Here is a 26,790-nt window from a genome sequence, read left to right as displayed (position 1 = left end):
CCCATGCCATTCGACCACTCTTGTTTCATAGGTATGCTCCAGGAATCCCATTTTTTGCAAGCTGTTGTGTAGCCATTTTAGTTATAGCTTCATACACGTTATTTTAGCGAACTAGGCCTGCCGCTGTGCACTTTAACCTAGATATATTTTATTCAGCTTCATTTATTATTTTAACAATAGCTACATATGCGATCTTGTCTTATTTCTCTCTGTCGAGCTGTTCTTTGCCTAGGCCAGCACTGTGCTCTTAAACAAGACATTTCTTTCACTCTGTGCTTTTTTCAAGGCTGCAGTAAGATAGGTTGCCGGTAAACGCGGTAACACTTTGTCTCTTGTGTTCATAGAAATATATACTTCGTTACGTAGTGACATTTTCTCAGAACATCAGCTGTTTTATTATAAAAACACTTCTCTGTTCAATACGTTAGAGGGAGATTCCGGCCAGATGACCACGACTGTATGCTGATTGCCTAACACTTCGCAAAGCTGCTTATGCAGGCATGTAGCCCCTTGCTCAGGTATGAGGGATGATGACGTCCCAGAGGAACCTGAAGGGCGGAATTAGAGCTTAACATGCTGTGCTCTAACATGGCCTAGGTAGGAATTCCTTTAACGATTTTAGTGACAATATGCTAGCGTTATTTTTATGCTTTACTCTCCATGTCACAATTCTAATTCTGTCATGCCTTATCGTCCTGGTTATTGCAGTACATGGTTTATTATCTAAGATGAAGTTGCTTCATTAAAACCTTATTGAAATATATACTGCCTATGATTGTCCTTGTATATGTGAGACTAAAGTAAATGAGAAACTGATGCGATCTGAGTGACCACGATTTCCCTGAGGAATCAACTGTGTCATGCGCTTGGCTGCCAAATTATCCCTGCTCTTAGGTGTAGACACTGCTAGTTAGCCCGGAGCTAAACCCGGATTAGGCCGATAGGTGTCACCTGTAGTGGGGGAGACTCAGTCCCCCACACCCCAAGAGATTCTACTGCTAAAATCCAGTAGTCTCATTAGAATAATGAGAGCCTATGTGACAAGCCCTTTTTCTCTACAAAAAGTCTTGACATACAACAAGTGAGTTTGCTTCTTGGAAGATCTGCATTATTAGGGATCTGCAGAATTGAACACAGAGGTAGTTTTGGAGTGGGGCGGTGAAAGGACCTGTGCCATCTTATAGATACTACTTGCTTGTATTAAGTACACCCTGCAAAGGACTTTCAGTTGTATCAGGCATAGCTTTGCCTTTATTGAAACTAACATATTGTGAAACAGCATGGCATTCCAATATATATCTAACACTGCTTCCACCAATTTACCCTCAATTCCTGCAGGCTGTCCGACTTGCTGTTAGTAAGGGTCCTATCACCACATGAAGCAATTGCCCTCTTCCCCAGTTCTTCCTTTTCAAGTGGAGCATATTCAGGAATTTCAGTCCAGTCTAGTTCCTTGTAGAGCATGCCTTAAACGTGTATATTTGTAAATCGGGCCCTTCATCAAGTTATATGTATCTTGCAGGGCTGAAAAGGGTTTTAAATTGTCTTCCTCTATGAAACCCCCTAGCATGGAGATTACAATATGGCCCCATGCTTCAAATCCTCTTAGATTAGATTTCTTGTAGCATATTCCCACCCCAGAGTGGTGTTTCTTTCATGACTTTACACTTCCTCTCAGATGTGTGTTGCTCTATCCTAGCTGCCAGTACTGGGGGGCAGCTGGTAGTAGGTTTTTTCTTCCCTTGCCACCATATATATATAGTGCACACACAATGATATTTCCCTTGTCAAACTATTTAGTCTAACTGAATGGTCATCTCTCTGTGCACAAATCCATTTATTTATTGGTTAGATCTGGGCAGCCCAGTAGCAGGCTCTTCCATCTGGTAGAACAATTCCTCCATTATATATGGATCCACTGAGCATTTTCATTGCAATTCTGCATCCCTCAGTAGAGTCCATAATTTTCTCTCCAACCAGAGGAAGATCACCTCTGGCATGGGGGAAGGGTTTATTGTGTATTACATAAAGTCATTTTGGCAAAATGAACATTTTGTGGACCTCAGCTCAACCCATTATTGGAAGAGGGAAGAATATCCAGTGATTTACATGCGCTTGGACGTCACCCAATATCTGTCCTATGTTTCTTTCTATGACTAGGTCTGCTGCTTGTGTTATATTTATCTCAAGTTATTTAAACATATCTTCGGAGGCCTTATTTCCTGTAGGGAGTTATTTCACTATGGTCCAGCCATTAGTTTTATATACAATGGATTTTTCCCAATTCGTTTTCAGCCAGTACAACTTGCAGTTGGAAGATCTTTTGTATGGTTACATGTGGTTAGGCAGTGTAAAGCAGGCTATCATCGTCATACCGTGAGCTTTTACCTCTAAGAAGCTTGTGTTTATGTGAAACCCTTTAACCCATTGAGCAACCAGACTCAGCATGTCAATGGTTCTACACACAGTGAGTAAGGCAGCAGGGAGAGCTGGCATCCTTCTCAAAGGGTGTAAATGGGACATCATCCTGTTAACCCTAACCACATCCGCTAGATTCTGATAAAAGAGGGCCACCAAATGACAGAAGATAGGGCCAAATCACAACCTAGGTAGTGTTGAGAACAAGAATAGTAAGTGCACAGAATCAAACAGCTTTTCTGCAAAAAAGAAAATTATTGCTAGGAATTCTGTTTTAGTATGTATTGCAGCCAGCCAGATACATATACCCTTCTAAAATTGAAGCGGTTGAGAGCGCCAAGTCTTTTTGTATGCGGAAGGGAGTGTATAGTTCTCCTGCGGTCTGGTTGCCAAACTGTCCCTAGTATCTTCTTTCCTAAATTGAATAATGAAAATGGCACAGTAATCTTTGGGTTTCCCTCCATTATGGATCACTGCAATGACCAAGTGCCTAAGGTCATGGGCAGAGTGCCATGTTCTTGGGCTTCTCTTTACATGCTGTGTAGGCTGGGTCCCAATAATGTGGAGAGTTTTTTTTTTATTTGCATAGTTCCACTGACATTCCAATGGGACTATGGTGTTTTCCCACTTTTCAATCAATCAATCATGGAATTTGTAAAGCGCACTATTCACCTGTGAGGGTCTCAAGGCGATCAAGGGGGGTGGGGCTGCTACTGCTCGAACAGCCATGCCTTGAGCAGTCTCCTGAAAGTAAGTATGTCCTCAGTCTGAGGCAGGTGGGTGGGAAGAGTGTTCCTCGTCTTGGTGGCGAGGTGGGAGAACGATCTGCTGCCGGTGGTTGTTCTGCGGATGCGAGGGACGGTGGCAAGGGCAAGGTTGGCAGAGCGAAGCTGTCGGTCATGGTGTAGAAGGAGAGCTGCCTGTTGAGGTATTCTGGTCCGGTGTTGTGCAGTGCCTTGTGAGCATGGGGGAGGAGTTTGAACGTGATTCTCTTGTTGACGGGAAGGCAGTGTAGGTCTCTCAGGTTGGCTGTGATGTAGCAGTGGCAGGGGATGTCCAGGATGAGGCGTGCAGAGGCGTTGCAGTCTTTTCTGGAGTTTGGCCGTGGTTCCAGCGTAGAGGGCATTGCTGTAGTCCAGTCCACTGCTTACGAGGGCTTGGGGGACTGTTCTTCTGGTTTCAGGCAGGATCCATTTGTAGATCTTCCGAAGCATGTGGAGGGTGTTGAAGCAGGAGGTGGAGATGGCGTTGACTTGCTGGGTCTCAGATAGTGGAGTCCAGAATGAATTCCAGGTTGCATGCGTGGTTAGTGGGTGTTAGTGCGGTTCCCAGTGTTGCAAGCCACCAAAAGTCATCCCATGCGGAAGTGGTGGAGCCGAAGATGAGGACCTCCGTCTTCTCAGAATTCAGTTTCAGACAGCTGTTCTTCATCCATTCGGCGATGGCCTTCATTCCTTCGTGGAGGTTGGTCTTAACGGTGGCAGGGTCATTGGTGAGGGAGAGGATCAGCTGGGTGTCATCGGCGTATGAGATGGTGTTGAAGTTGTGAGAACGGGCGATGTTAGCGAGCGGAGCAATGTAGACGTTGAAGAGGGTCAGGCTGAGGGACGAGCCCTGGGGTACGCCGCAGATTATTTTGGTGGCTTCAGAGCTGAAGGGAGGGAGGCAGACTCTCTGCGTTCTACCAGTGGGGAAGGAGAGGATGTAGTCCAGGGCTCTGTCACGGATTCCTGCGTTGTAGAGGCGAGTCCCTTGGGTGTGGTGGAAGACGGTGTCTAACACGGCTGAGAGGTCCAGGAGGATGAGGGCTGCAGTTTCGCCATTGTCCATTTTGGTCCTGATGTCGTCTATGGTGGCAATTTCAGTGCTGTGGTTGCTGCGGAATCCGGATTGGGATGGGTCCAGAGTGTTGTTCTCCTTGAGGAAAGGGGTCAGCTGTTTGTTGACAATTTTCTCTATGAATTTTGCCGGGAAGTGGAGCAGGGAGATGGGCCGTAAGTCCTTGAGGTCTTTTGGGTCCGCCTTGGGTTTCTTGAGGAGGGTGTTGATCTCGGTGTGTTTCCAGCTCTCTGGGAAGGAGGCGGTCTCCAAGAAACTGTTAATGATCTTCCAAAGTTGGGGTGCGATGACAGATCTAGCTTTGTTGAAGATGTGGTGACAGCAGGGGTCGGATGGTGAGCCGGAGTGGACGGTGTTCATGATTTTGATGGTGCCGTTGTCCTGGGTCCAGGAGAGCAGGAGGCTGGTGAGTCTGTGGTGTCAGTAGTTGACGGGGGGTCTGAGTATTGAAGCGGTCATGTATGTCTGCGATCTTGCTGTAGAAGAAGATGGCTAGGGAGTCACAGAGATCTTGTGACTGTGGGATGTCGTTGATGTTAGAGCTGGGGTTGGAGAGCTCCTACACGATGTCAAAGAGCTCCTTGTGGCTGTGCGCGTTGTTGTTGATGCGTTCTTTGTAGGTGGTTCTCTTGGCAGTTCGGATGAGTTGGTGGTGTCTGAGGATGGCCTTCTAGAAGGCTGTGTGGTTGTACATTGTCTGATCTTGGCATCATTTCTTTTCGAGTCTTCAGCATGTTTGCTTAGAATCTTGGAGGTCAGCGGTGAACCAGAAGGCCTTTGTCGGTGTGTCTGTTGGAAAGATTCTTGATCGGGTTGAGAGTGTTGGCACAGTCGTCGATTCATTGCCTGAAGTTCAGGCTGCTGTGCCACTGTCGGTGGTGTTGATAGGTGGGTTCAGGGAGAGGGTAGTGATCAGCTGGGCTTCGGTGACCTTGCTCGATCTGCGGTGGGGGATCTTTAGCAGGTGATGGTGTGTTGTGGGTTTCTCAAAGGATTAGTTTCTGCAACCTCCACTAGCATTAAATCATTTGTCATTGTTTCCCTATTATCATCACAGTGTTGGGAGGTCATGTTTACATAGGAATCACTTAATTTCACCATCCCCAGGCGAGTTCTCAATGTTACAGAATGCGCTATGGTATTGTCCAAACGCAAATGTGAGAGCTGAGTCACTTTTACTTACCTCCCCTAACCTCTATTCACTCTCCTAGCCATCTAACTGCTTCCTCCCTCTTGCTAAACCAGGATTGAAGATGACCCACCTTATACTCACGCATACAACTTACATTGCATTGCCAGGTATTGCTGACGCACTGGACCCCACACCTCATTCTGGAATTCTTGTCTGAACATCTTCAATTACCTCATAAGTTGCGGGTTTGAAATAGTGGGCAGTGTTTTTCTACTTTCAAACACTTGGGCTTTACACCTTAATTTTCATCTATCTTACACTTTTTCTTACGGGTGATAATATTCTGCATTTTTTCCTCAGAGTATTGCCTTGTATGCATTCCACAGAATCAGTTGGGTGTCTACTGTTCCCTCATTCCCCTTCAAATACGTCACAGAGTTTGCACTAGTCTTTGCCACAATTGCTCGGTTAGTTAACTCCCATGCATTTAATTTTCAGATAGTTCCTTCCCTCCATTTCCTAGCTATTTGAAAAGGGTGGTTTTCTTTACCAGTTTTAACACCTCTCTGGACCATTGGCTACTGAAACATAATGAACTTGTACCCAGGCCCCAGCAAAAAAAATTCCTAGAGCTGCGCAATACCTGGGGCTTCCCAGCATATACACTGGGCCACAATTAATCTCCTGATTTAACCTCCAAGACTATTTACAGCACAGAAGGGTATATTTAATTATCTTTTTGCTCCGTAAGTGCAATCTTGCCAAGATTCTTTTTTTCCCTCCTATGCAGTGATCCTGCCTCTGCCCCTGTGTCTTGGTCATGAGTACGAACTGTTTTGAGAATATACAATGAACTTTAACTGGAATGCTCCAAACCTCTTCTCCCTCACTCTCATTTTGTACGTTCTCAGGAGCACCATAGAGTCCCCTATTTAGCTTGAGGATCAAGTGAAGGGGGATCTCTACCCCTCAAACACTCCCCCAGTGATCATGTCCTGTTATCATTCACCCAATCATACATAATTGGTAATTCACTGAAGCAAGCACCGAGGCAGGCCTCATCAAGGATCTCTAAGCACAGCAATCCACTCTGGGTGTCTCTCACAGCCTCCCCGCTCACCAGTCAGTCACTCCATATTTTGGGGAATCACCCTAGGGCATTTAGGGCGATCCATGCACATTATGAGTACAGGTTTATTGTGCAGGCTCAACAGAGCCAGTGAGGATCACAACCGATCAGCCACCTTGTTAACCCTCCCAAGGGGCCCAGTCATTCTTAATCTTCTTCAAAACTCAGGTAGGAGAGGTAGCAGCAGGAAGGCATACAGGAGCCTTTTGTTTCATTTCAGCCACAATCAACTTATAACAAATGTTCTTCCTGATTCTTGCACACAAAAAATAGTTTACACTACATACCCAACAGTGGCAAAAACAGCTAGTCAGTTTGCTCCCCCCCCCCCCACCCCACTGGTGGAGGACACCGTGAAGCACCTTGAGATGCACTTGTGATATGCCTGATGACATTGGCTCAGTTTGATTCGGAGAGCCTGCCAGGTAGTTGGTGAACAGAAGTATGTCCTCCAGAGCCACCTCTAGAGTTTCGCAGCCTCCTGGAACAGGAACTAGTGCCCCACTCTGCTTTGCTTGTTGCAAAGCAACATGGTGAATGTGTTTACTGTGACGATCTGTACCAGCCTCTCCTTGAATGATGACAAGATGGTCTTTAGGTCTAGATGAATGGCCTGTAGCTCCTGTAGGTTGATGTGAAGCCAGCAATCCACTGGACAATAATGTCCCTGATCTCTTGCTCCCCAGGTGACCCCCTAAACCAGCAGCAATATATCCATCACCACTGTCATCTCTGGTTGTAGAAGAGAAAGTGGCCTAGTAGAGAGCAAAAATGCGATATGCTGCCGACCAATGTCAATCTTGAGCAGTCTCCTTCGAGACCTGGATGATGTCAGAAAGACGGAAAGACAGCCCTAAAGCTCGGCCCTCTGGCAGTTCAAGTTCCACTGCAGTGCTCACATGTGTTACCCCGAGTGGTTGACAGGGAGGATGCATGAAGCTAAAAGGCCAAGAAGCTCCAGAGCTACCTTTGCCTTTATCCAGGATTGAGCCTGAAAAATCTGGATCACAGCCCAAAAGTCCTGGACTTGTAGGTGTGGTGAAAGCCCTGAACTCCCCCATGTTCAGGGATACCCAAAATGAATGGACACCTCTTTGAGGGAATCAGGTGGGAGTTTGGCTCATTTCTGGTAGAACCCAACAATGTTAAAAGCTCCGCTCTCTGGGGGTGGTTCACATCTGACTGTAGTGAGCCTGCCTTTACCAACCAGTCATCAAGGTACGGGAATGGAGGAACTCTCGACCTCCGAAGACAGGGACTGACCACCCCCATCACTTTTGTGAACACCAGAAAGGGGATGGCAAACTGAAAATGCTCCTGACCCACTTTGAACCACAGGTAACGCTTCTGAGACTACAGAAAGGGTGTATGAAAATACACATTGTGCACATCCAAGGACATCATACGGTCTCTTGGATCGAGTGAAAATAGGATCTGAGCCAATGTGAGTAGTTTGAATTAATCCTCCTACGAGGGAGCTTTCAGGTGGGTTGGAGTTCTAAAAGAATGTTGGGGCCCTTGCCCTTTTTCACAATGAGAAAATAACATGAGTAATAACCACCTTCTTTCTTCGAGATCTGTACTCTCTCAACTAGAACACTGGCAAGCAACAGCCATACTTCCTGTAGCAGGATTGAAAGATGTCCTGCTGAGATTTTCTTCAGTGTAGGAAGAATATTATGTGGGAAGGAGAGAAAAGGTAGGACACTGCCTGTTTTTCACAACTTGTACGACCAATCTGTTGGACGTGATGAATAGCCAATTAGGGAGGAAATGCTGGATTCTCTCTCCCGCTGGTTGAATATTTGCCACTGATGGAAAACAGACAAGTTACCTTTGGTGATGCTCTATGGCTAAAAGAAGCCACAAATTTTGCCAGGCGCCCAGCGTATACCAAATTTATGGAAGGGTACCTAGCTGTCAAGATAACATCAACAACCTCCAGAAGGTCAATTCAACTGCCTCAATTCACAATCCACACATGGAGGTGCAGGTTACGAAGGTCTTGGTTCAAGACCCTGCCCTGCTGTTGTGATAGAAGATCCTCCCAAAGTGGCAGAATTATCAGAGGACAAATGCTCATGGCCAGGAGTCACAGGTACCACATTCTCCTGGCCCAATCTGGAGCCATTAAGATGACTTGGGCCCAGTTGCTCCTACACTTTCTCATAAGAAGAGCCAGGAGACATAGGGAAGAAAGGCATACAGGCATTCCTGAGCTCCACTCTTGATAGAATGTTTCTCCAAGAGTGTTGAAATTGAGCTTTCTCAGCGGTGGCGAAAAGATAGAGCCAATGTTCTCCCCAATGCTGAAGACACTTTGCACCGCTTCTGAATGTAACTGCCATTCATGATCTGCTAACTATTGTCATGGCAGTTAGATATCTCGCCAGGTGGTTCACGATAGGAGAAATACCCTTGCAATTCAGACACTTCCAGAGGTTTAGAGCCTCCTGACACAGGACCCAAAACTTCACCCCAACTTGCTTGTTGTAGTAACATATGGCAGTGGCGTTGTCTTTGACAAATTTGTACCAGCCTCCCTTTGAGGGTTAGCAGGAAGGCGTTCAACGCCATATGGATTCCCCACAATTCCAAGAGTCTGATGTGGAGCTTGGATTTCGCCAGACGCCAGAGGTCTCTGATTCTCATCTTTCCCAGATAGCCTTCCCAATCCACTACATATACCACAACTCTTGGTAGGGTAAAAAGAGGGGGCTGGACCAATCGCAGTTGAGCAGGCTGTACTGCAGATCTTTTGGAATTTCATGTGAAGCTTCAATAGAATCCCATAGATTCAAAACACAGGCTAAAACACTGGGACCATAGGTCAAATGTTCTGGACTCTACACTCCAGTAAAAAGGCACAAAATCGCACTGTATGCAGGATGGCTCCAATGAATAGGAGAATCTACAAAGTAGTCTGCTGTGAGTTCAGCACGTTGATAAAGACTCCTAATGATGTTGGTAGGTTTGCCTTTACCTGGAGGTGGCAGTCGTCGACATAGGAGAGGATTGAAAAATATCCTGAATTTATCCTTTCACCAGAGGTTGTAGAGAAGGTGGAAATCTAAAACCGAATGGAGGCCACTGTCCTTAGGGATAGTTGTGGGAATAACACATAGTTCCTGTTTCCGAGGTCAGAACCCTGTCTATGGCTCCTCTGTCCAAAAGGACATGCATTGCCTGCTGCAAAACAGACACGTGGTCCTCCGTCATTCACCCTGATGGGGGTGTAAGGTATGGTGGGGTAGAAAAAAATGGGAGGGTGTAGCCCGGTTGGACAATATGGAGGACCCACCTGTCAAAGTCTTGCCACCCCTAAAGGAAATAGCACAGAGTCTTGCATTGTTTTACGACGTAGAGCTTTGCGATCACTTATGCCTTTCATGTTAATCACAGCACAGTCATTGCAGGCCCTGGAGTCGTGTTCCTACCGTACGTACCAGAGGTAGATCTAGTGGAGACATGTAAGATACCCATTGATGGTAGTCCCTACAATGTTTAAACTCTGTTGTTTTAGGAGGGGACATTACCCCCGGACACTGGTAATATTTTGTGAAACAGATTATAAAAAGCTTATCATATACGGAAGGAGTACAGCTCCGGATCGACATCTGAAGGCACAGAGAGGAAGGAACTGAGGTCAGCATGCTTAAGTGGCACCTTTATGCGGCACAATACGTCCGAACAAAATGTCACTGACGCAGAGCTACACAACGGCACCACCCAGCATGTAGGAGTAAGGAGTACTGCTTTCAAATGTTCTGGATCCAATCTGATGCCAGGGGAATATTTACAAGGCAAGGAATCTGTGGTCAGAACAATAAAGCAGTAGCACGGGAGAAGGAGCTGGAGGACTGATGCCCCTGCTGACCTGTAAACTGTCTGCCAGTTCCACATCCTGAAATGACTAGGTTGTCTGCTGCATCATTAGTCAAGAATGTATGTCACTGTCTGCATGCCAGACCCTTAAAGTAGCCCCTAAATTACCTGAAGTGTTGCTGAAATAGCCGAGCTTGGGCCAGTTGACCCAAGGGACATGCTATAGGTACATCTTCAATGTGTTCCAAAGTGAAGTCCACCTTCTCCCCATAAGGTCTAGGCCCATCAAAGGGTATGCTGCTGGAGAACCCAGTGGATTTCATGCAGGGAGATCTACGAACTACAGCATTTGTACTGAGTGCCCTGCCAATGTCATTCAGGGTATCCAGACCAGCATGGATAACATACTAGGCCACCTACTGCCCTACATGTATCTTCTGAACCAGAGTGGCCCTGAGATCAACCAGGACTGCCATCAAGATCTAACTGTCCATGTTCCAACAAGCAAGTGTGTATCAGCCTAACAGACAGCCTGTGCTTAGTGACTGCAGTAAAAACCAGAAGATGAAGTCATGCTTGCCAAAGGTGTTAATTCAGTTGGATTATTTCTCTAGGCGATTGGTGGGAAATGGGCTCGGGTTTACCTTACTGGTCATGGCTTCTACAATACGTCTCTCTGGAGTGTGGTTTGTGAGAAAATCCAGGTAATCGGGCATCAGTTTATGATGTCTGTTCACAGACAGGCAACACTTGCTTTTAACCAGAAAGGCACAACAGTAACTGAGGACCTCTTAAAAAAAAAATATTAAGGGTTTAGATGGTGCCGGCCCAGGCTGTAGGTTTTCCGTCATAATATTTGTCGTAGTTTTAAAGGAGGGCACTTAATCTGCCCTCTGAATCAATATTGTGAACAAGGCACATTCTTCCGTTAGTGGCTATTTGGCAAGTCAGGCTCTGTCTCAGGGGAGGAATCAAGTCCACTAGAGTTTTGTAAATCAAGGTACAGGATATATCATCAGTGAATAAGGCTGGGAGGACAAGCCATCATTCTCCATTGCATGAAGAGCGACAAAAGCATCATACCAATACCATGCCGCCTATATTGGCCAGAATTAAATTCACCATGTATTGCTTCGTTCACAAGGCCAAAGTCAAAAACAATCCATCACAGCTGGCAAACCAACTTACCATATCTGGCAAGTGAGAAGTTTGTGTAGCAAAGACAATCTACTCCTGAAAGTTCACAAATGCCATACGTTCATGACACATAAACAAGCCTTCTCAAAAGCAACTCCTTCAGCTTGGAGCTCTTGGCCTGCATTCCTAAGAAAACAAACCCATATGTGACTTATCTCAGCATGCTCTTACCAGCATGCAGCTATATTCAATACCACATAAAACATGTGCATTCGACGTATAATACATCCTGATAGTATGCTTGCAGCTAATATATTAATGAAATAAAATGATGGATACACAGTGAACACTAGTGAACACCCGCCTGTCTCACTTCCTAGAGGAAAGCAACGCACTTGACACCTCCCAGTCTGGATTCCGCAAGAACCAGAGCACTGAGACCACCCTCATCGCATGTACTGACGACATCAGAACCAGAGTTGACAAGGGCGAGACCGTTGCACTCATCCTCCTGGACCTCTCCGCTGCCTTCAATACTGTCTGCCACCAAATACTCTGCACACGCCTCCACAACGCAGGTATTCGACACAAGGCCCTAGACTGGCTTGCCTTCTTCCTCACCGAAAGAACCCAGAAAGTCCACCTCCCTCCCTTCCACTCCACAGCCACCAGGATCATCTGCAGAGTCCCCCAAGGGTCCTCCTTCAGCCCCACCCTTCTCAACATTTACATGGCCCGCTCGCCAACATCCTCCGGCCACCGGGAATCACCATCATATCCTACGCAGACGACACCCAGCTCGTCATCTCCCTCACCCGAAACCCTACCACCGTCAAAACCAACCTCCACGCCGGACTCCTTGACACCGCCAAATGGATGCCAGCAAACCACCTCAAGCTAAACTCCAAAAAAAACAAAATCATCATCTTTGGCCCCAACAAAACTATATGGGATGTCTCCTGGTGGCCCACTGCCCTACGATCCCCACCAACGCCCGCAGCCCACGCACGCAACCTCGGCATCATCTTGGACTCTTCCCTCTCCATGACCCAACATCTCCTCACACACCTCAGATCCCTTCACTGGCTTCCGATCGACAAGAGGATCACCTTCAAAATCCTCATCCACACACACAAATCCCTCCACAAAACTGGACCAACCTACCTCAACGAAAGAGTGAACTTCCACACTCACACTCGCCACCTCCGCTCCACCGACCTCGCACTCGCCACAGTCCCTCGTATCCAACGCGCCACCACCGGAGGCAGATCCTTCTCCTACCTCGACCCAAAAGCTGGAATTTCCTCCCCACCAACCTCCGCAAGACTCCGAACCTCCTGCTCTTCAGAAAACACCTCAAGACATGGCTTTTCGAACAGTAATCGGCCTCCCCTCCCCGGAGATTCTTTACAAGCAGGAATATACCACAAAGTCCATTCTTTGTCCCCTTTCATAGGCAGAAACAGCAACTACAGGATAGCCCAACAAAGCACAGTCACAGGTAGGGGCAGCACAGCTCTTCTCCTTGGCAGAGGTTCCTCTTGGTTCCAGAAGTGATCTAATCTTTGGGGCTTTTGGGTCCAATACTTATACCCCTTTCTGCCTTTGAAGTAGGCATACTTCAAACGAAAGTCTCTGTTGTTCACAAGATCCTGCCTTGCCCAGGACAGGCCCCAGACGCACACCAGGGGGTTGGAGACAGTGTTGTGAGAGGGCAGGCACAGCCCATTCAGGTATAAGTGACCACTCCTCCCTCCACTCTAGCACAGATGGCTCATCAGGATATGAAGGCTACACCCCAGCTCCCTTTGTCTCACCATCTAGAGGAGATTTATCAACAGCCCAACTGTCAAACTGACCCAGACAGTGAATCCACAAACAGACAGAGTCACAGAATGGTTTAAGCAAGAAAATGCCATTTTCAAACTAACACTCTAAAAACCAACTTCACTAAAAGATGTATTGTTAAATTGTGAGTTCAGAGACCCCAAACTCCACATGTCCATCTGCTCTCAAAGGGAATCTGCACTTTAATAATATTTAAAGTGCAGCTCCCTTGCAACAGTGAAGACTGAATGTAGCAGTATTTCACTGTTAGGACATGTAACACACATCAGTACATGCCCCACCTTTAACATACACTGCACCCTGCCCATGGGTCTACCTAGGGCCTACCTTAGGGGTACCTTACATGTATAAAAAAAGGGAAGGTTTAGGCCTGGCAAATGGGTACACTTGCCAAGTCAAATTGGCAGTTTAAAACCGCACCCACAGACACTGTAGTTGCAGGTCTGAGCCATGTTTACAGGGCTACTTATGTGGGTGGCACAACCAGTGCTGCAGGCCCACAAGTAGCATTTGATTTATAGGCCCTGGGCACCTTTAGTGCCCTTTACCAGGGACTTACTAGTAAATCAACTATGCCAATAATGGCTAAATCAATTACTCATACATTTTACATAGGAGCACTCGCACTTTAGCGCTGGTTAGTAGTGGTAAAGCACCCAGAGTATCAAAAACAGCAGAAAGAGTACAGCACACATCAACAACCTGGGAGGCGGAGGCAAAAAGTTAGGGGAAACCATGCCAAGGATGCCAAGTCTAACACTCTTCATCCAAATCACTGAAATAATTTAATTGATCATAGCCACGCTATTCATCCCATTAATTTTCACTATGTTCACCCAATGGCAATGGTGAACAGCTCAAATAGTTTGCCACTTTCTACTTGTTACCAGGCAGGTACTCTACCTCATATACAAAATAAGGCAACCTTAGTGTCCTTCTTGCACTATGTGGTGTCACCCTAGCTATACCACTGGATGTAAGGGCTTTCACAAATAGTTTATGATCTGTGCGTAATTTTAATCTTGACCTCCACACATGTTGTCTACATTTCGGCAGGGCCCATATATCATCCAGCATCTCTTTTCAATATTTGAAAACTTCTCTTCTGCATGAGTTAGTGAACGGAAAGCACAGGCTACTGTGCATCCTACCCCTATTTCAGACACTTGGGTTAAAACTGCACCCAGACCATTGCCACTGGCATCAGTCATCATAATACGACAGGCACCAAACTCAAAACCTTGCAAAGTAACAGCTGAACATACATCAGTCTTGATCCTTTCAAAATCCGCTTGTAACTCGACATTCCTATTTAATTTCTGCCTTGCCTTCAATAACTGTCTTAACCCACATGTCTTCATGGCGAAAGTCTGCACAGATTTAGAATAAAATTCCAGGCAAAGGCAGTATCTAATTTCTTTTTTTGAAGTAGGAGCAAAGGAATGCTGACTGCTTTATGTTCTTTTTGAGTAAAATACTCTTGCTGCCTTCTTCATACACCAAATAGATCTTGAAGCAAATTTACTCTGTTTCTAACTCTGCTGTTAATCCTTTTCCAGCCAACTTCTTCAAGACTAATTCCAACCTAGCATCATGTTGCTGCTTGTCTCGGGCCATCACCAAAATATCATCCTGGAAGTATATCACTCCTCTAGTGCCTTTGAAGAACTGGTGCATCTGGCATCGGAAAACTGCCGCTGCAAGACCAAATGACATGCGTACTCACCTGTAACAAACAAAAAGGCGTGACAAACGATGTTAAGCTCCTACTGTCTGAATGCAGTTCAATCTTGTAATAAGCCGAGGTCAAGTCAATGGTTGAGAACCATTTGACGCCTTTATTCTGTGACAAGAGTTCATAAATCGTGGAAAGGGAGAACTTGCTTGCAACAATATTCTTATTCAAATCTATGAGATCTATTTATAATCGTATGTGACCACTATGTTTCAGAGCAACCATTATGCACTGTTGACAGGCTCTATGATCTTCTTGCTTTTCAAAGTATCCAATCAATCCATAACATTTCCCTTTATCCTTACAGGTATATTCCTGGATTTGTGACATACAGGCACAGCTCCATCTTTCAAGACAATTTTGTGAACAAACCCACTCATTTTCCTAACTTTGAGTGAAAACACATCAGGAAATCTTTCCAGCAGTTCTTCTTCCATGGGACTCAAAGGTTCACCTAAAACATAACTTGGTGGCTGCTATTGGGATCAAGGGAAATACCCAAATCTCCTTGATCTATCCACCCAAGTACTGATGGACCTTTTTCTGCCACAAATGTACATGGGATTTCCTTTCTCTAAATTCAAATGTGACTATTCTGTACCCAACTGCGTGAATTTTCCCACCCATAAAGGTAACATGGTGTACATTGGTAGACGTTTAACTGTTCACCCAATAAGTTTGCAAACTTAAAGTTCCATACAGAACCTTGTACAAAGAGTATTTTTCAACCCTGCTTCTCATTCACGCTTTCATTCACCTTGGCGCCTTGCCACAAACTCACAATTTGTCTTGTAAGCTCTCATTGTTCGACTGCATGACAATTTGGTCTCTTATTAGGTCTTTATTCAATGGCCCAAATTTGCACATTACAACTTATTTCTTGAGGACAGCTACATAATATTCTACAGATTCTGTTTTTGCCCGTTTCCTTTGGAAAGAGTTGAATCCGTCTATAGCTACACACGAAGTGGGTTGATAATGTGCATCCAAATACTCTAGGGCTTCTACATCTGTACCTTCTTTAGCTTTTATGTTATTTACCATCTGGCTACAAATTTGTAAGCCTTCTAGACCAAGGCTATGTAATAATTTATTTTTCTTCCCAGAGAAGGTGAATTCTACCTTTTCTTTGTCGTTAACGGATAAGTAGTTAAAATTCCTTCCAATCTGGCCATTTCATCTGAAGGTCCCCAGCACATGGAAGACAAGGCACAGGTGAAGTTAGTCCAAAGTTTTGCATGTTTCAGCCTTGCTGTATAAGTTTTACAAGGTGTGCATATCACCTCAACAATGACACGCTCTATAATTTTGGTATAATGGATGCGACTGCCAGGGTGTGCTAATCACTGGTTCAAAGTAATATAATAATCCACTATTTGACAGGTGTGTGAATCACTAAGATAAATTGCAGCTATCCGCTATTCATAAGTATTTGAATCACCATAATAAGTGTATCAATGACCATAAATGTAATGCAGCAATCCACTACTTAATAGGTGAGCGAATGACCGCTGAATTGCAGTAATCCACTATTAGCAGGTGTGCGATACTTCTCAGCAAGTTATTATGCTTAATGTGCAATTATTACGCAGATGATGTATTGATATGGAGTAATAATGTACACTGAATAATATTAAAAAATCCAACGCTTGAGGTGCATGCATCACTGACACACACACACACCAATACTTTATTCATTTCAGCAGCAGGTTTAATGTATACTCAGATTCAATTTATAGCAGTTAGAACTTGCTGGTAAATTACACTAATCCAGATTCAAAATGGCTTCCAGGATTTAAAATGATCTCTATTGGCAATAAGCCTTGTTTGAATGGCCTATCCCAATTAAAAATGGCCGCTGCCTGACACTCCGACGTGCATGCTAGCTTCCTTGTGCATAGACACTCAATAGTGCACCTCACAGCTACAGTAGGCGCGCTGCACGTATACGCAGCCTCACCGTCAATGGAGGGTGCACAAGACTGAACGTGAGTGAAGCTGATTGCTTGCACTCACAGTGCTTGCCAAGACCCTACTTAGCTTGTCGGTTTGTGCCAGTATGTTGTCCACAATCAGCAGATAAGACGTTCACCAGCTGACTATCCGGTTCTTCGCTGCTCAATCTGCTAAACCCAAAGACCCTCTGTTACCCTTGAATGAAAAGCACCACTGTTCTCCACCTGCTCTCCCACATTAGGTGCTTCGTGGAAAAAGCATTGCCAATTTGAAGGAGCAATTAACCACACAAGGACTAGTGGTAGTAGTAAGTTTACTGGAGAGTAGGCACACACAGCTTCTTCCTACACAGAAACCACACCAACTGGCGACCTTTATACAGTTCTACCATTTCAGAACTCTTGTGGTCCATCTGGTTGCCTGGAATCAAGCAAGCTAGATATCATACCAATGTGTCAGCGGTAACACAAAATATATGGAATACTTGCCATATAGTTGCCACATAATGGTCTTGGCAGGAGGCTTTTGATTCAGGCGGAATACCTCTCAAGTCTGCTAAATGCAACAGTAGAACACAACTCAAGGTTCTAATCCAGAGGGACCAGATGATAGGAAGCAAATGCACTTTTGACCAAGGGCATGTCAGGCTCTGACAGGAAAATAAGGGCCTTTGTGCCAAGGACCTGTATTTCCTTCTCTCAGTTACTCAGCTGAAGGCAGAACTGCTATTATTTGCAAAGGAAACTTTCACGCAATTAGGAATCAGGGGACAAAATTGTGTATTCCCCAAGTGTAATTGTTTGCAGTTCGGGTACAAGGAAAAGCCACAGATCCTCATAATCCAATTCTTGAAGCACATGCTCGATTGCAAGCGCAGCTATGCCTCTTTAAGAGTATATTTATCAGCGATTGCAGCTTATATCAGAGGTATGAGTAAATAGCACATTTTACCATTTCAGTCATCAAACTTTTCCTTGAGAGGGCAACAAGGTTATATTCTCGTTTCCACAAATTTAATGGGATATAAATTTAGTCCTATCAGGATTAAGTCTTAGAATAGCATTCTCAAACGTCCTAAACTCTTTAAAAAAGGATACAAGGATACAAAAAAAAAAAAGGTACTTATTATTCAGAAATTATATTTAATTATATTTAAAGGGCTGGTTTATTATGAGAACGCACCGAAAATATATACTCAAAGTGACTTCATGTTCTTGTGCTAAACATTACAATTACAATCATCTTTTCAAAAACCATCAAATGTGGTGAACAGATCACTACACACAGTGGATGCAAGAGGAGCTATTAAGTATTATATTCAGGAATCAAAAGATACCATAAAATGCACATGCACTAGCATTTGAATTGAAAGTATCTTCAGACACAGAACCATTCTTACAGGTAAATGATAGGTTTCCTATACAACTTGTTTACCTCACGGTGACATAGACCGTGGAAAAATAAATAACCCACCACATTTCTGGCAGATTTTCAACTACAATACAAACCAGTAAATTGTTTACCAAACATATGATTGAAACTGGCTATAGGGTATCTGCTCCATGCTCTTGATAAAGGAGATGGGTTAAGAAAGATTAATTTTTAGGCATGCTTGACAAAAAACTGCTGATTGGGCAATTCATATACCCAGAGACCCAGGACGCATTGCTTGGGATCAGGAGTTACAAGTATTCGGGTTTAGTTTGTCTAGTAATCAGGAAGGTTGAGCCCCATACAGCAAAAACATTTTTGCTGCTACATTACTGTGCCGCACAGTATGACTGAGTATGAGTATGAGTTCAGGATGTGCAAAATCCTTTTTTGATTCAATATTGAAAAGCCTTTATTGTTAGGGCAAGTGCTCCTAGTGAACTGCAGGTAGAGCATTCGTAACAAAGTGGTTTCAATATAAAAATATGCATTAATGTTTCCAAAACTGTTAAAAATGTAATTTTAAATCTCTTATAATGTCTCTTGTTTATAAGTAAACATATACAGAAAAACTAGGGAAGGATATTGTTTTCTTTCAAAAGAAAATTTACCAAATACATTTTCCTCTGCAAAACATATGGACGATAATTATCAAGTGGTTTGTTTACTTCCAAAATATAATGGAACAGAAAAATACTTGCGACTTGAAGAACAGCAGATGAAGTTTGGAGACACTTTTACTCAATTGTCATCAACAGCAACAGCTGAGCAACAATATCCCTAACCTTCATCTGCTTTTGTTTTTCAGGTCCAACAGATGTATGTATATGTATATATATGTTCACTCCAAAAAAAACAAAGGTTACAGGGACGTTATAGTTAGGTTTACATTTTAAACATATAAAACCACAGAAATTCACTTGTTATAGTTAAGAGTTATCTGAAGTAACTAACTTGTGTCCTAAGGTAACTATAACTCGCGCCCCCACCATGCACAGTTTTTTCGGCAAATATTTTACTGCAAATATTTAATTGAAATTATCAATGTTATCAAAGATGCCAAGAGTGCCGTAATTTGTGTGGTAATTAGCAGTGCATGCAAGGGTGCAAGTTATAGTTCCCTTAGTGCACAGCACACCCGGCCAGTATTCAGGGCCTGGAAGCAGGCAAACAAGTATCTTGGGTGGGCGGGAAACTCACTGGCCTCTCCCCACTCTGCTACAGTGATCAGCTGGCAGAGATGCAAGGGTTGCAGGGGTTCCAGAAGTGGGAATTGAATGGCACAGAACACTTGGGTGACGTGTAAAGGGGCAGGCCTTTATTAGTTACTGATACTTATAGGTGAGACACGCTCTGACACATTAAAGAAGGGGGGGGAACAGCTGCCGGAGGCCCCCCCCCCGGTGGGCAGGATTCTGGCTGAACAGATTCCAAAAAAAGGGGATCTCTGTGATCTAAAGGATACTAGTCAATAACTCTCCGGATGTACTGAGTACATTAAGGGAGGCATGGGAGGCTGGCCTGGGAACATTAGGATATGTTGAATGGGAGGAAGCTCTTGGTGGCCCCATGGAGATAGCCATCAGGGCCATGTTCCGACTAATACAGTTAAAGATACTGGATAGGTTGTACTACTCCTGTATGCTCCTACACAAAATTGGCAGAGCAGAGAATCCACTGTGCCTGAGGTGCTGCAAGGAAGAAGGCACATTTCGAATAACTCTGGGGGTGTCCCGTGATGAGGGAATAAAGGTCCAGCATAGCCCAGAAGATGTCCCAGATTACCACACTAGAGATACCCCTGGATCCTAAATGGTTCCCTTCTGGGAATCTTGGGAGAACAGATACCAGGGAATATGGCTGAGGCTAGCAGCAGGAGTAGCCAGAGACAATATTGCAAGAGCCTGGGGCGGCACTGCCACTCCTCGACTGATTGACTGGCAGCTTGACCTGGATTGGTGTCAGAGGGCAGAGAAATCGATACATAAAGGAAGGTGATGTCCCAAAAAATGGGAAAAAGTATGGAGAGATTGGGCATCTGTCTGAGGTGGGGGAGGTGGGGTGGATCTTCAGGGGAGTCCTGAGAATGGATACTAAGAGTTGGTAGGCGTTTTCTGTCAAATGGGGTAGTGGTCATAAAAGAACCATACAGATTGCGTTGGCATACTATGTGGCATTATGCAAAATGTTTTGGATTATTGAACAAGTTCCCTCTATGTTCTATTGTATACAACAGAATGAACCCTACACTTTGAATAATAATGAAAAGATGTTAAAAAAAAGAAATTACAGGACTGCCTCACACCAGTAATCTCTAATATTTACTATGCCAAAAGTCCCCAAAAAAGTCATAAAATGTTACTAGACCTGCAGGTCAAATAGCTTGAATAATCTACTCGACCTAACTGTAATGTACGTGACAAGGAAACGGGTCTCAAATATTGTATTAGACAGTCGCCTATTTCTTCATTTTCACATATGAGTGCACCTTCAAATATGTGAGTTCGCATATCTGCTGTAAAAAAAAGAATCCTCTTTTGTTTGAGTAAATACACTAAACGTTTGCTCCATGTATAATAAATCTAGCACACATATAGGGTACACATGATCCATTCAAGACTTGCCTCTTAGTGTACTAATAGCTTTGCCTTTAGGGCAGGAGTGTTTCTTAGTTTATGTTTAAACACTCTGCATGATGTGGTAGCGCACTGACAGCAAATTTCCAAGAAATGTCCCACTAACTTGCAGCTTTACCGATAAAACTATATAATGAATTAACAATAATCTGTGAAAATTGGGTTTCAGAAAACATTTATCATTTGCACATCACCAAGTAAAGTGTTCAGACTTTTTTTTTCATCCTATTAAAATATTTTTTTCATCACAAAGAAGTACAAAAAATGGTCTTTCACAGCTACTGAAATATATTTTGAAATGTTTGTAAAGTTTACTTAGTTATATAAATGTTGTGTGTTAGAAAAAAGCTGATACCAAAAGCCTTTCACTTCACATAGGTCAGACAGTTCACCTTTCAAAATCCTGGAACTCTGCAGTCACAAGGATAAGTATCTGCATTGCAAGAAAACAAACTGACTTTTGACCTCTGTCTCTGAACACAGAACAAATGTAGAATAAGATTTAGAAGCATCTTAATTGCTAATTCAGATTCTGACAGAACAGGACACCTGTTCTTTGTCCACTCCCCAGAAGGGTGGAGTGAAATCTAAAAATAGCTCGAACTCATAAAAAAACAAAACTTGCCAACGCAAGTGATCGAGTAGGTTTTTCGAGCCCTGAACAACTTATACTTTGCTGCACCCAAAATAAAACAAACACAAAATACAACTCATTCAAAATGCTGCTACAAGACAAGATTTCTGCTTTCACCCAGAGAACAGATTACTCCAGTTCTGCAATCAGTTCCCTGGTTACCTATAGCTAGAAGGACTCTGCATTGTCCACAGGACCCCAAAACCAAAAATACCACTATGCCAACAAGTTAAACTGAAGCAAAACAAAAACAAAACAGGGCACTGTGCTACAGAATTACAACAATTATCATCATATCACCTTACCATAAGAAATTCATATGAAGCACTGCTTTCTTAGGTCCAGCCACCAAGCTCTAAAACTCACTCCCAGACAACATTAAACCACCCTGAAGCAAATACACTTCAGAAGACAGTTGGAAACATGGCTACTCTAGCCATAACTACATCATGGAAAGAAAATGACACCTTCAAGTTCAGGCTTGAGCTTACAACCAACAGATAAGGAATAACTCAACCAGCAAACTATTTTCTATATGCAGGCCAGCAAAAAATAGCTGATCAATCGTTCCCCTGGGTATTATATAGGCATATCAGTTCATCTATAACATTTCTTGCCCACACAAATACTAATACCATATCAGCAGTCGGCAGCCAAATGAAAATCATCCCTCCTACACTCATTTAAGATATATCTGCTATCGAGCTTGTCCATCACAGTACTGTACCAGCCAAATAAACTAGCCATCAACAAATGAATGGGCATGGAATAATTGAAGAGATCCGTCACATACTTCTGGTCAATGGAAGGATTTTAATGTAGTCCACCACTCCATATCCAAATAAATATATACTATGACTGCTTTTTTACATCTCACAATGATACTCATTAATGGGATGATAGCAACAAATCATCCCAAATCATCATCAGCATCTCTCCACTTTTTTCTGTCTCCAACCATGCCAGCTCAGGACCAAAATTATGAACAAGATTTCAGGTTGGACAATCCAGTGCAGTAACCAACTAAGTAGTCTATGATCATAAGAAATACAATAATAGGACCTACAGAACTATGCAAAGCTCTCATCTTACTGACAACCATAACCTGCATGTCTAACTCTCACACTCCATCATCCACCACACTGGTTAGCACTAGGTTCTATAAATTGATAACTGCACCTGAGTGGTCATCATGAACAACATGGAAATTCATCTCACATAAGATCACAAAACAAAGAACAACCTTTTTGTCTACACACCTTACATGACACAGCTTGCTGTCCATGTAGACAAGCAAATCAGTGCTCCACACAGAATAAATCCTGCAATGTGTGGGAAAGCAATAGTCAAGGCAAGTATGGTATTCAGCCCTGACATTTACCAGGCTCTCTAAATAATCTTGCACAGAGACCACGACTGTGAAGAACTCCCTGGGAAACCTCCCTCAACCCTCCAATATTTTAAGTACTTTTATAAAGAGGGTTTTCCTTCCTATTTAAATCATGGGCTGTGCCCACATGCAAAGGGTATACATCGGCTTAGCAGGTGTGAGCTGGATAGCATTTATCACAGGGCTGGATGCAGTTACACCGGTGTAGTGTTAGTTCTTTACTCTTCTTTGCAATCAAGAGGAGAATGGCTATGTATCTGAGAAAGCATTCAGGCTGGCCATTTTAACAGCTTATGATTTTAAGGTCTTCATGTGAAATAACTATGCTGGGGATTTTAGCATAGACCATATATTGAGGATAAAATGCTCTCAAACTCTTAAATTATCTCAAGAACGTTTAGTTCATCATTCGGGGCTGAGATAGCAGACATAGTAACACTGTCATGCTCACTACTGGTAGCTGATCTATAGAGTTCAATAACCAAGCAATAAATTCTCCATACAAACTGCTGTGTCCTCTTTCGGGATCTGTTTAATGCCTTCTTAAGATATGATGTTGACACTAGTATAAGTGAATCAATCTAAATGGAACGCCTTCTAAACTACAGCAGACCCGCTTTTTCAACTCTGGAAATAATAGGAGAGTCAGAATAAACAAGGAAGTCTTTCAAGTGTCTGGTTTGATAAAAGGTGGCACTGGCAATTTTTCACCAAAAATCAGTGGGGAGCAGAAGTGGTAGCATGTCTACTGACCTCCTTATTATGTCACATGATGTGACATCATGCCTTTTGTGTCCATGCTAAAGTAAGAAGAAATAGATAAAAAGTGCACTATAAGAGTAAAAGTAAAAAAATAATGTATGTGTGTCAATGACACAGTTAAGGTCAGTCGTAGATGTTTCAAGAGGGAGCATTCTGGTTTCAATGGTGTAACCCTGATGATCTCGAAATGATAGGTTGTGCCATCAGTTGCTGTGCAAAACACTGCTGTAGTGTTGTAGCCTCTTTGGGTATCTTAAGGGGAGGATGTTCGACAAATGAATCCCTACCCTAGGAGAGATTAACAAAATGGATTAACTGTAATCTGAGTGACTCCAGTAGAGGCACATTCAGTCATAGGGACCACTAGTGACACCAATTAAACCACAACTGTTTTCACGAGAGCGTGGCAAAAGCCTATGTTGCAAACACAATCAACCAACGTTTTGTATGCTGCAGGGGACCACAACATTCTGAAACAAATGGCACAATTCAGGTATAGGCCATTAATGAAGTTCAGCGGAATAAAAACACAAACTATGAAGATTGATCACTATGCTAAATTTTACTGAAACACATAAAAGGCGCTGAACATACACAATGTGCCACCATCTTCTGCCAATGCACTATGGTAGATGCAGTTTACTCAGGTCACCAAACTCACACGGATTGTTTTAGCAATCCAGCTCTTCCTCGTACAGGTGCTGCAAAATCTACAGATATGGGTGCTGCAGTTCTTGTCTGCACCAGAGAAAACTATTCCTTAATTTGGGGTGTTTTACATACTGCTTATAAGCAGCTTAGGTCAAATTACTGGAATCCTCCCTTGTCAACTGGAAGGAGACAAATAGTGACCTTTGTACAACCAAACATGCTAAGTGTAGTAATGCCACTGGATTTTGTCACTAGCCTGTTTAAGGTTTCTCCACCCCTGCAGAAGACAAAAGGAAGAAAAATGGCATAGGTTATTTAGGCCAGATTTTCTCAGTAATGTGAAGGGGCAACAATCATTACAATGATGTGGGCGGACAGCAAATTTACGGCAACCTAAGAAGATTGTCTTACTTAGGAAATAAATGGGGTTTAGTAAAAAATAACAAAATAGGAATTTTGGCAAAGATGTGAAATAGAGCCACTCTACTATACCAGCCTTTCGACACCATCTTAAATCATCAACTAGACATACTCTAACATCTTACCACTTGAACAAGAACAGAATCAAGAGGAAATGTTAGTGGTTTACACCTAACCAACAGTAAGAAAAGGACTTTTCAAGTTGCAGCAACAATAGTAACTACTACAAGTGTAAGCACATAATAACAGACAAAAGTCAAGAAAGCTATTTAACAAACAAAGTATTTCAATACTTACATTCTTGTTTGAAGGTGAAATATTCTGTAAGGTGTCTACATTCATGGTTGCCTCTCAAAAGAAACAATGTATTTGGGTAAAGAATCTTCAGGACCCATAAATACAAAACACACTGTGGAAAACCAAAAATGTCCAATGAAACATAGAAAACATTCAAATATTTTAAATAACAAGTATGCATTTCTGGTACCATTATTTAGAAAACGAAAGGACCTCTCTACAGCCACTAATGTTTAAAAAGCTGTGAGACAACAAATAATTTAGCTGCAAGAAACTCGGATCAACCATGTAAGGACATGGAAATGTAATTGACTAACTGCATTTTTTGCACATCAGTTTCCTCTGAATTTGTTTGATTCTAGTACATTAGCTTTAAATAATACTAGTCCCTTATCCAAGGATGACAAAGAGAAGAGGGTGTTATACATTATACTGGCATTTCCAGAGTTTGGTTGTGTAGATTTTGGATTGCAGGTTTCTCTCTGCAAGATTAACCCTCTGTCGAGCATACAGGTGTGCCCTGACTAAACGCTTTTGCCAGTCATCATAGTAAGAAACTAGCCTGTCTAAAGGAGGGGACAAAGGTTTGACAATAGTAGTCTACACTCTTATTTGCAACTTTGCTAGCAGTGTGTACATCTGTGGGGGGTGTGAGTGGAGGTTAAAAATAAGTGTGCAACCAGCACACAAAGCAATACTACTCCAACATAGAAAAATACAGAACAACTGTGATTTACTATGCACTTTGTTTAGCTTTTACTATTAAGTTCCCTCTGATGAAAACCCTACAGGATAATCCTTCATGAAGAGATCATGCCTGTATTTTCCAGGAGTACACTTTTACACTTACCCTTCTCTTGCACTGATACTAAACACAATGCTAACTAGGGAATTAAAAGTTAGCAAGAACAAGGGGTCTGTGTGTTCCTGAAGAATGCCCCACGACCAACAAAAGGATGCGTCCTAGGGAGCAGAAACATGTTGACTTTTATTAATGATGAAGTAGGCACCTGACTAACCCCCTGTGCTTGCTAAAGGCATCTTGGGGACATGAATATTCATAAAGCTAACCTAGGAATGCATTCTGCCTGTTGCTTGTGATTGGCTTTGTGATTTGTAACTCACAGCTTCTTGGTTTCCATTTGTAAGCTTCATTTGTTTTAGGCTTTCCAGCTTGAGTTTAGACCTTCCCTTGCCCAAACCTTATTTAGAGCATCCTTCTGAATGCTCCCTTTCTGTAAACAAGCCTGTACATCTTGTACTTATCTCATCACATGTGCTGTGCATTCAAAGACAGAGGTAAATGTCAGGCGCTGTCTTTCGATGGCGCTTCATTACTTTTCTTTCTCTGACTTCAAAATGAGAGGATTTATGTCACAATCTTGCTGAATACTGGGGATAGGAAAGAGGTTTCTTTCAAAAATAGGACAACATTTAAATGAACTGTGTAAGTATTTCAGAATATTTAAGAATTAAGAACATAAATGAAGCACATTTTTTGTTATTTTCAAAGTGTGCTGAAAACAAATACTTTAATATGTCACAATAAA

The 26,790-nt window shown here is 43.2% G+C and overlaps 1 protein-coding gene across 8 annotated transcripts in view; it reads right to left on the bottom strand.

The window, feature by feature from the left end:
* PPP3CB (protein phosphatase 3 catalytic subunit beta) overlaps positions 1-26,790 on the bottom strand; it is an 818,129-nt gene that overhangs the window by 504,679 nt on the left and 286,660 nt on the right. For all 8 annotated transcript variants that reach the window (XM_069240450.1, XM_069240451.1, XM_069240445.1 and 5 more), the window contains exon 4: positions 25,241-25,352. In XM_069240450.1, coding sequence (XP_069096551.1) covers positions 25,241-25,352 — 112 coding nt within the window. The remainder of the gene's footprint in view (positions 1-25,240; positions 25,353-26,790) is intronic.

Source organism: Pleurodeles waltl, chromosome 6, assembly GCF_031143425.1.
Source record: "Pleurodeles waltl isolate 20211129_DDA chromosome 6, aPleWal1.hap1.20221129, whole genome shotgun sequence".
NCBI lineage: Eukaryota > Metazoa > Chordata > Amphibia > Caudata > Salamandridae > Pleurodeles > Pleurodeles waltl.
This window is presented reverse-complemented; position numbering and strand designations above follow the sequence as displayed.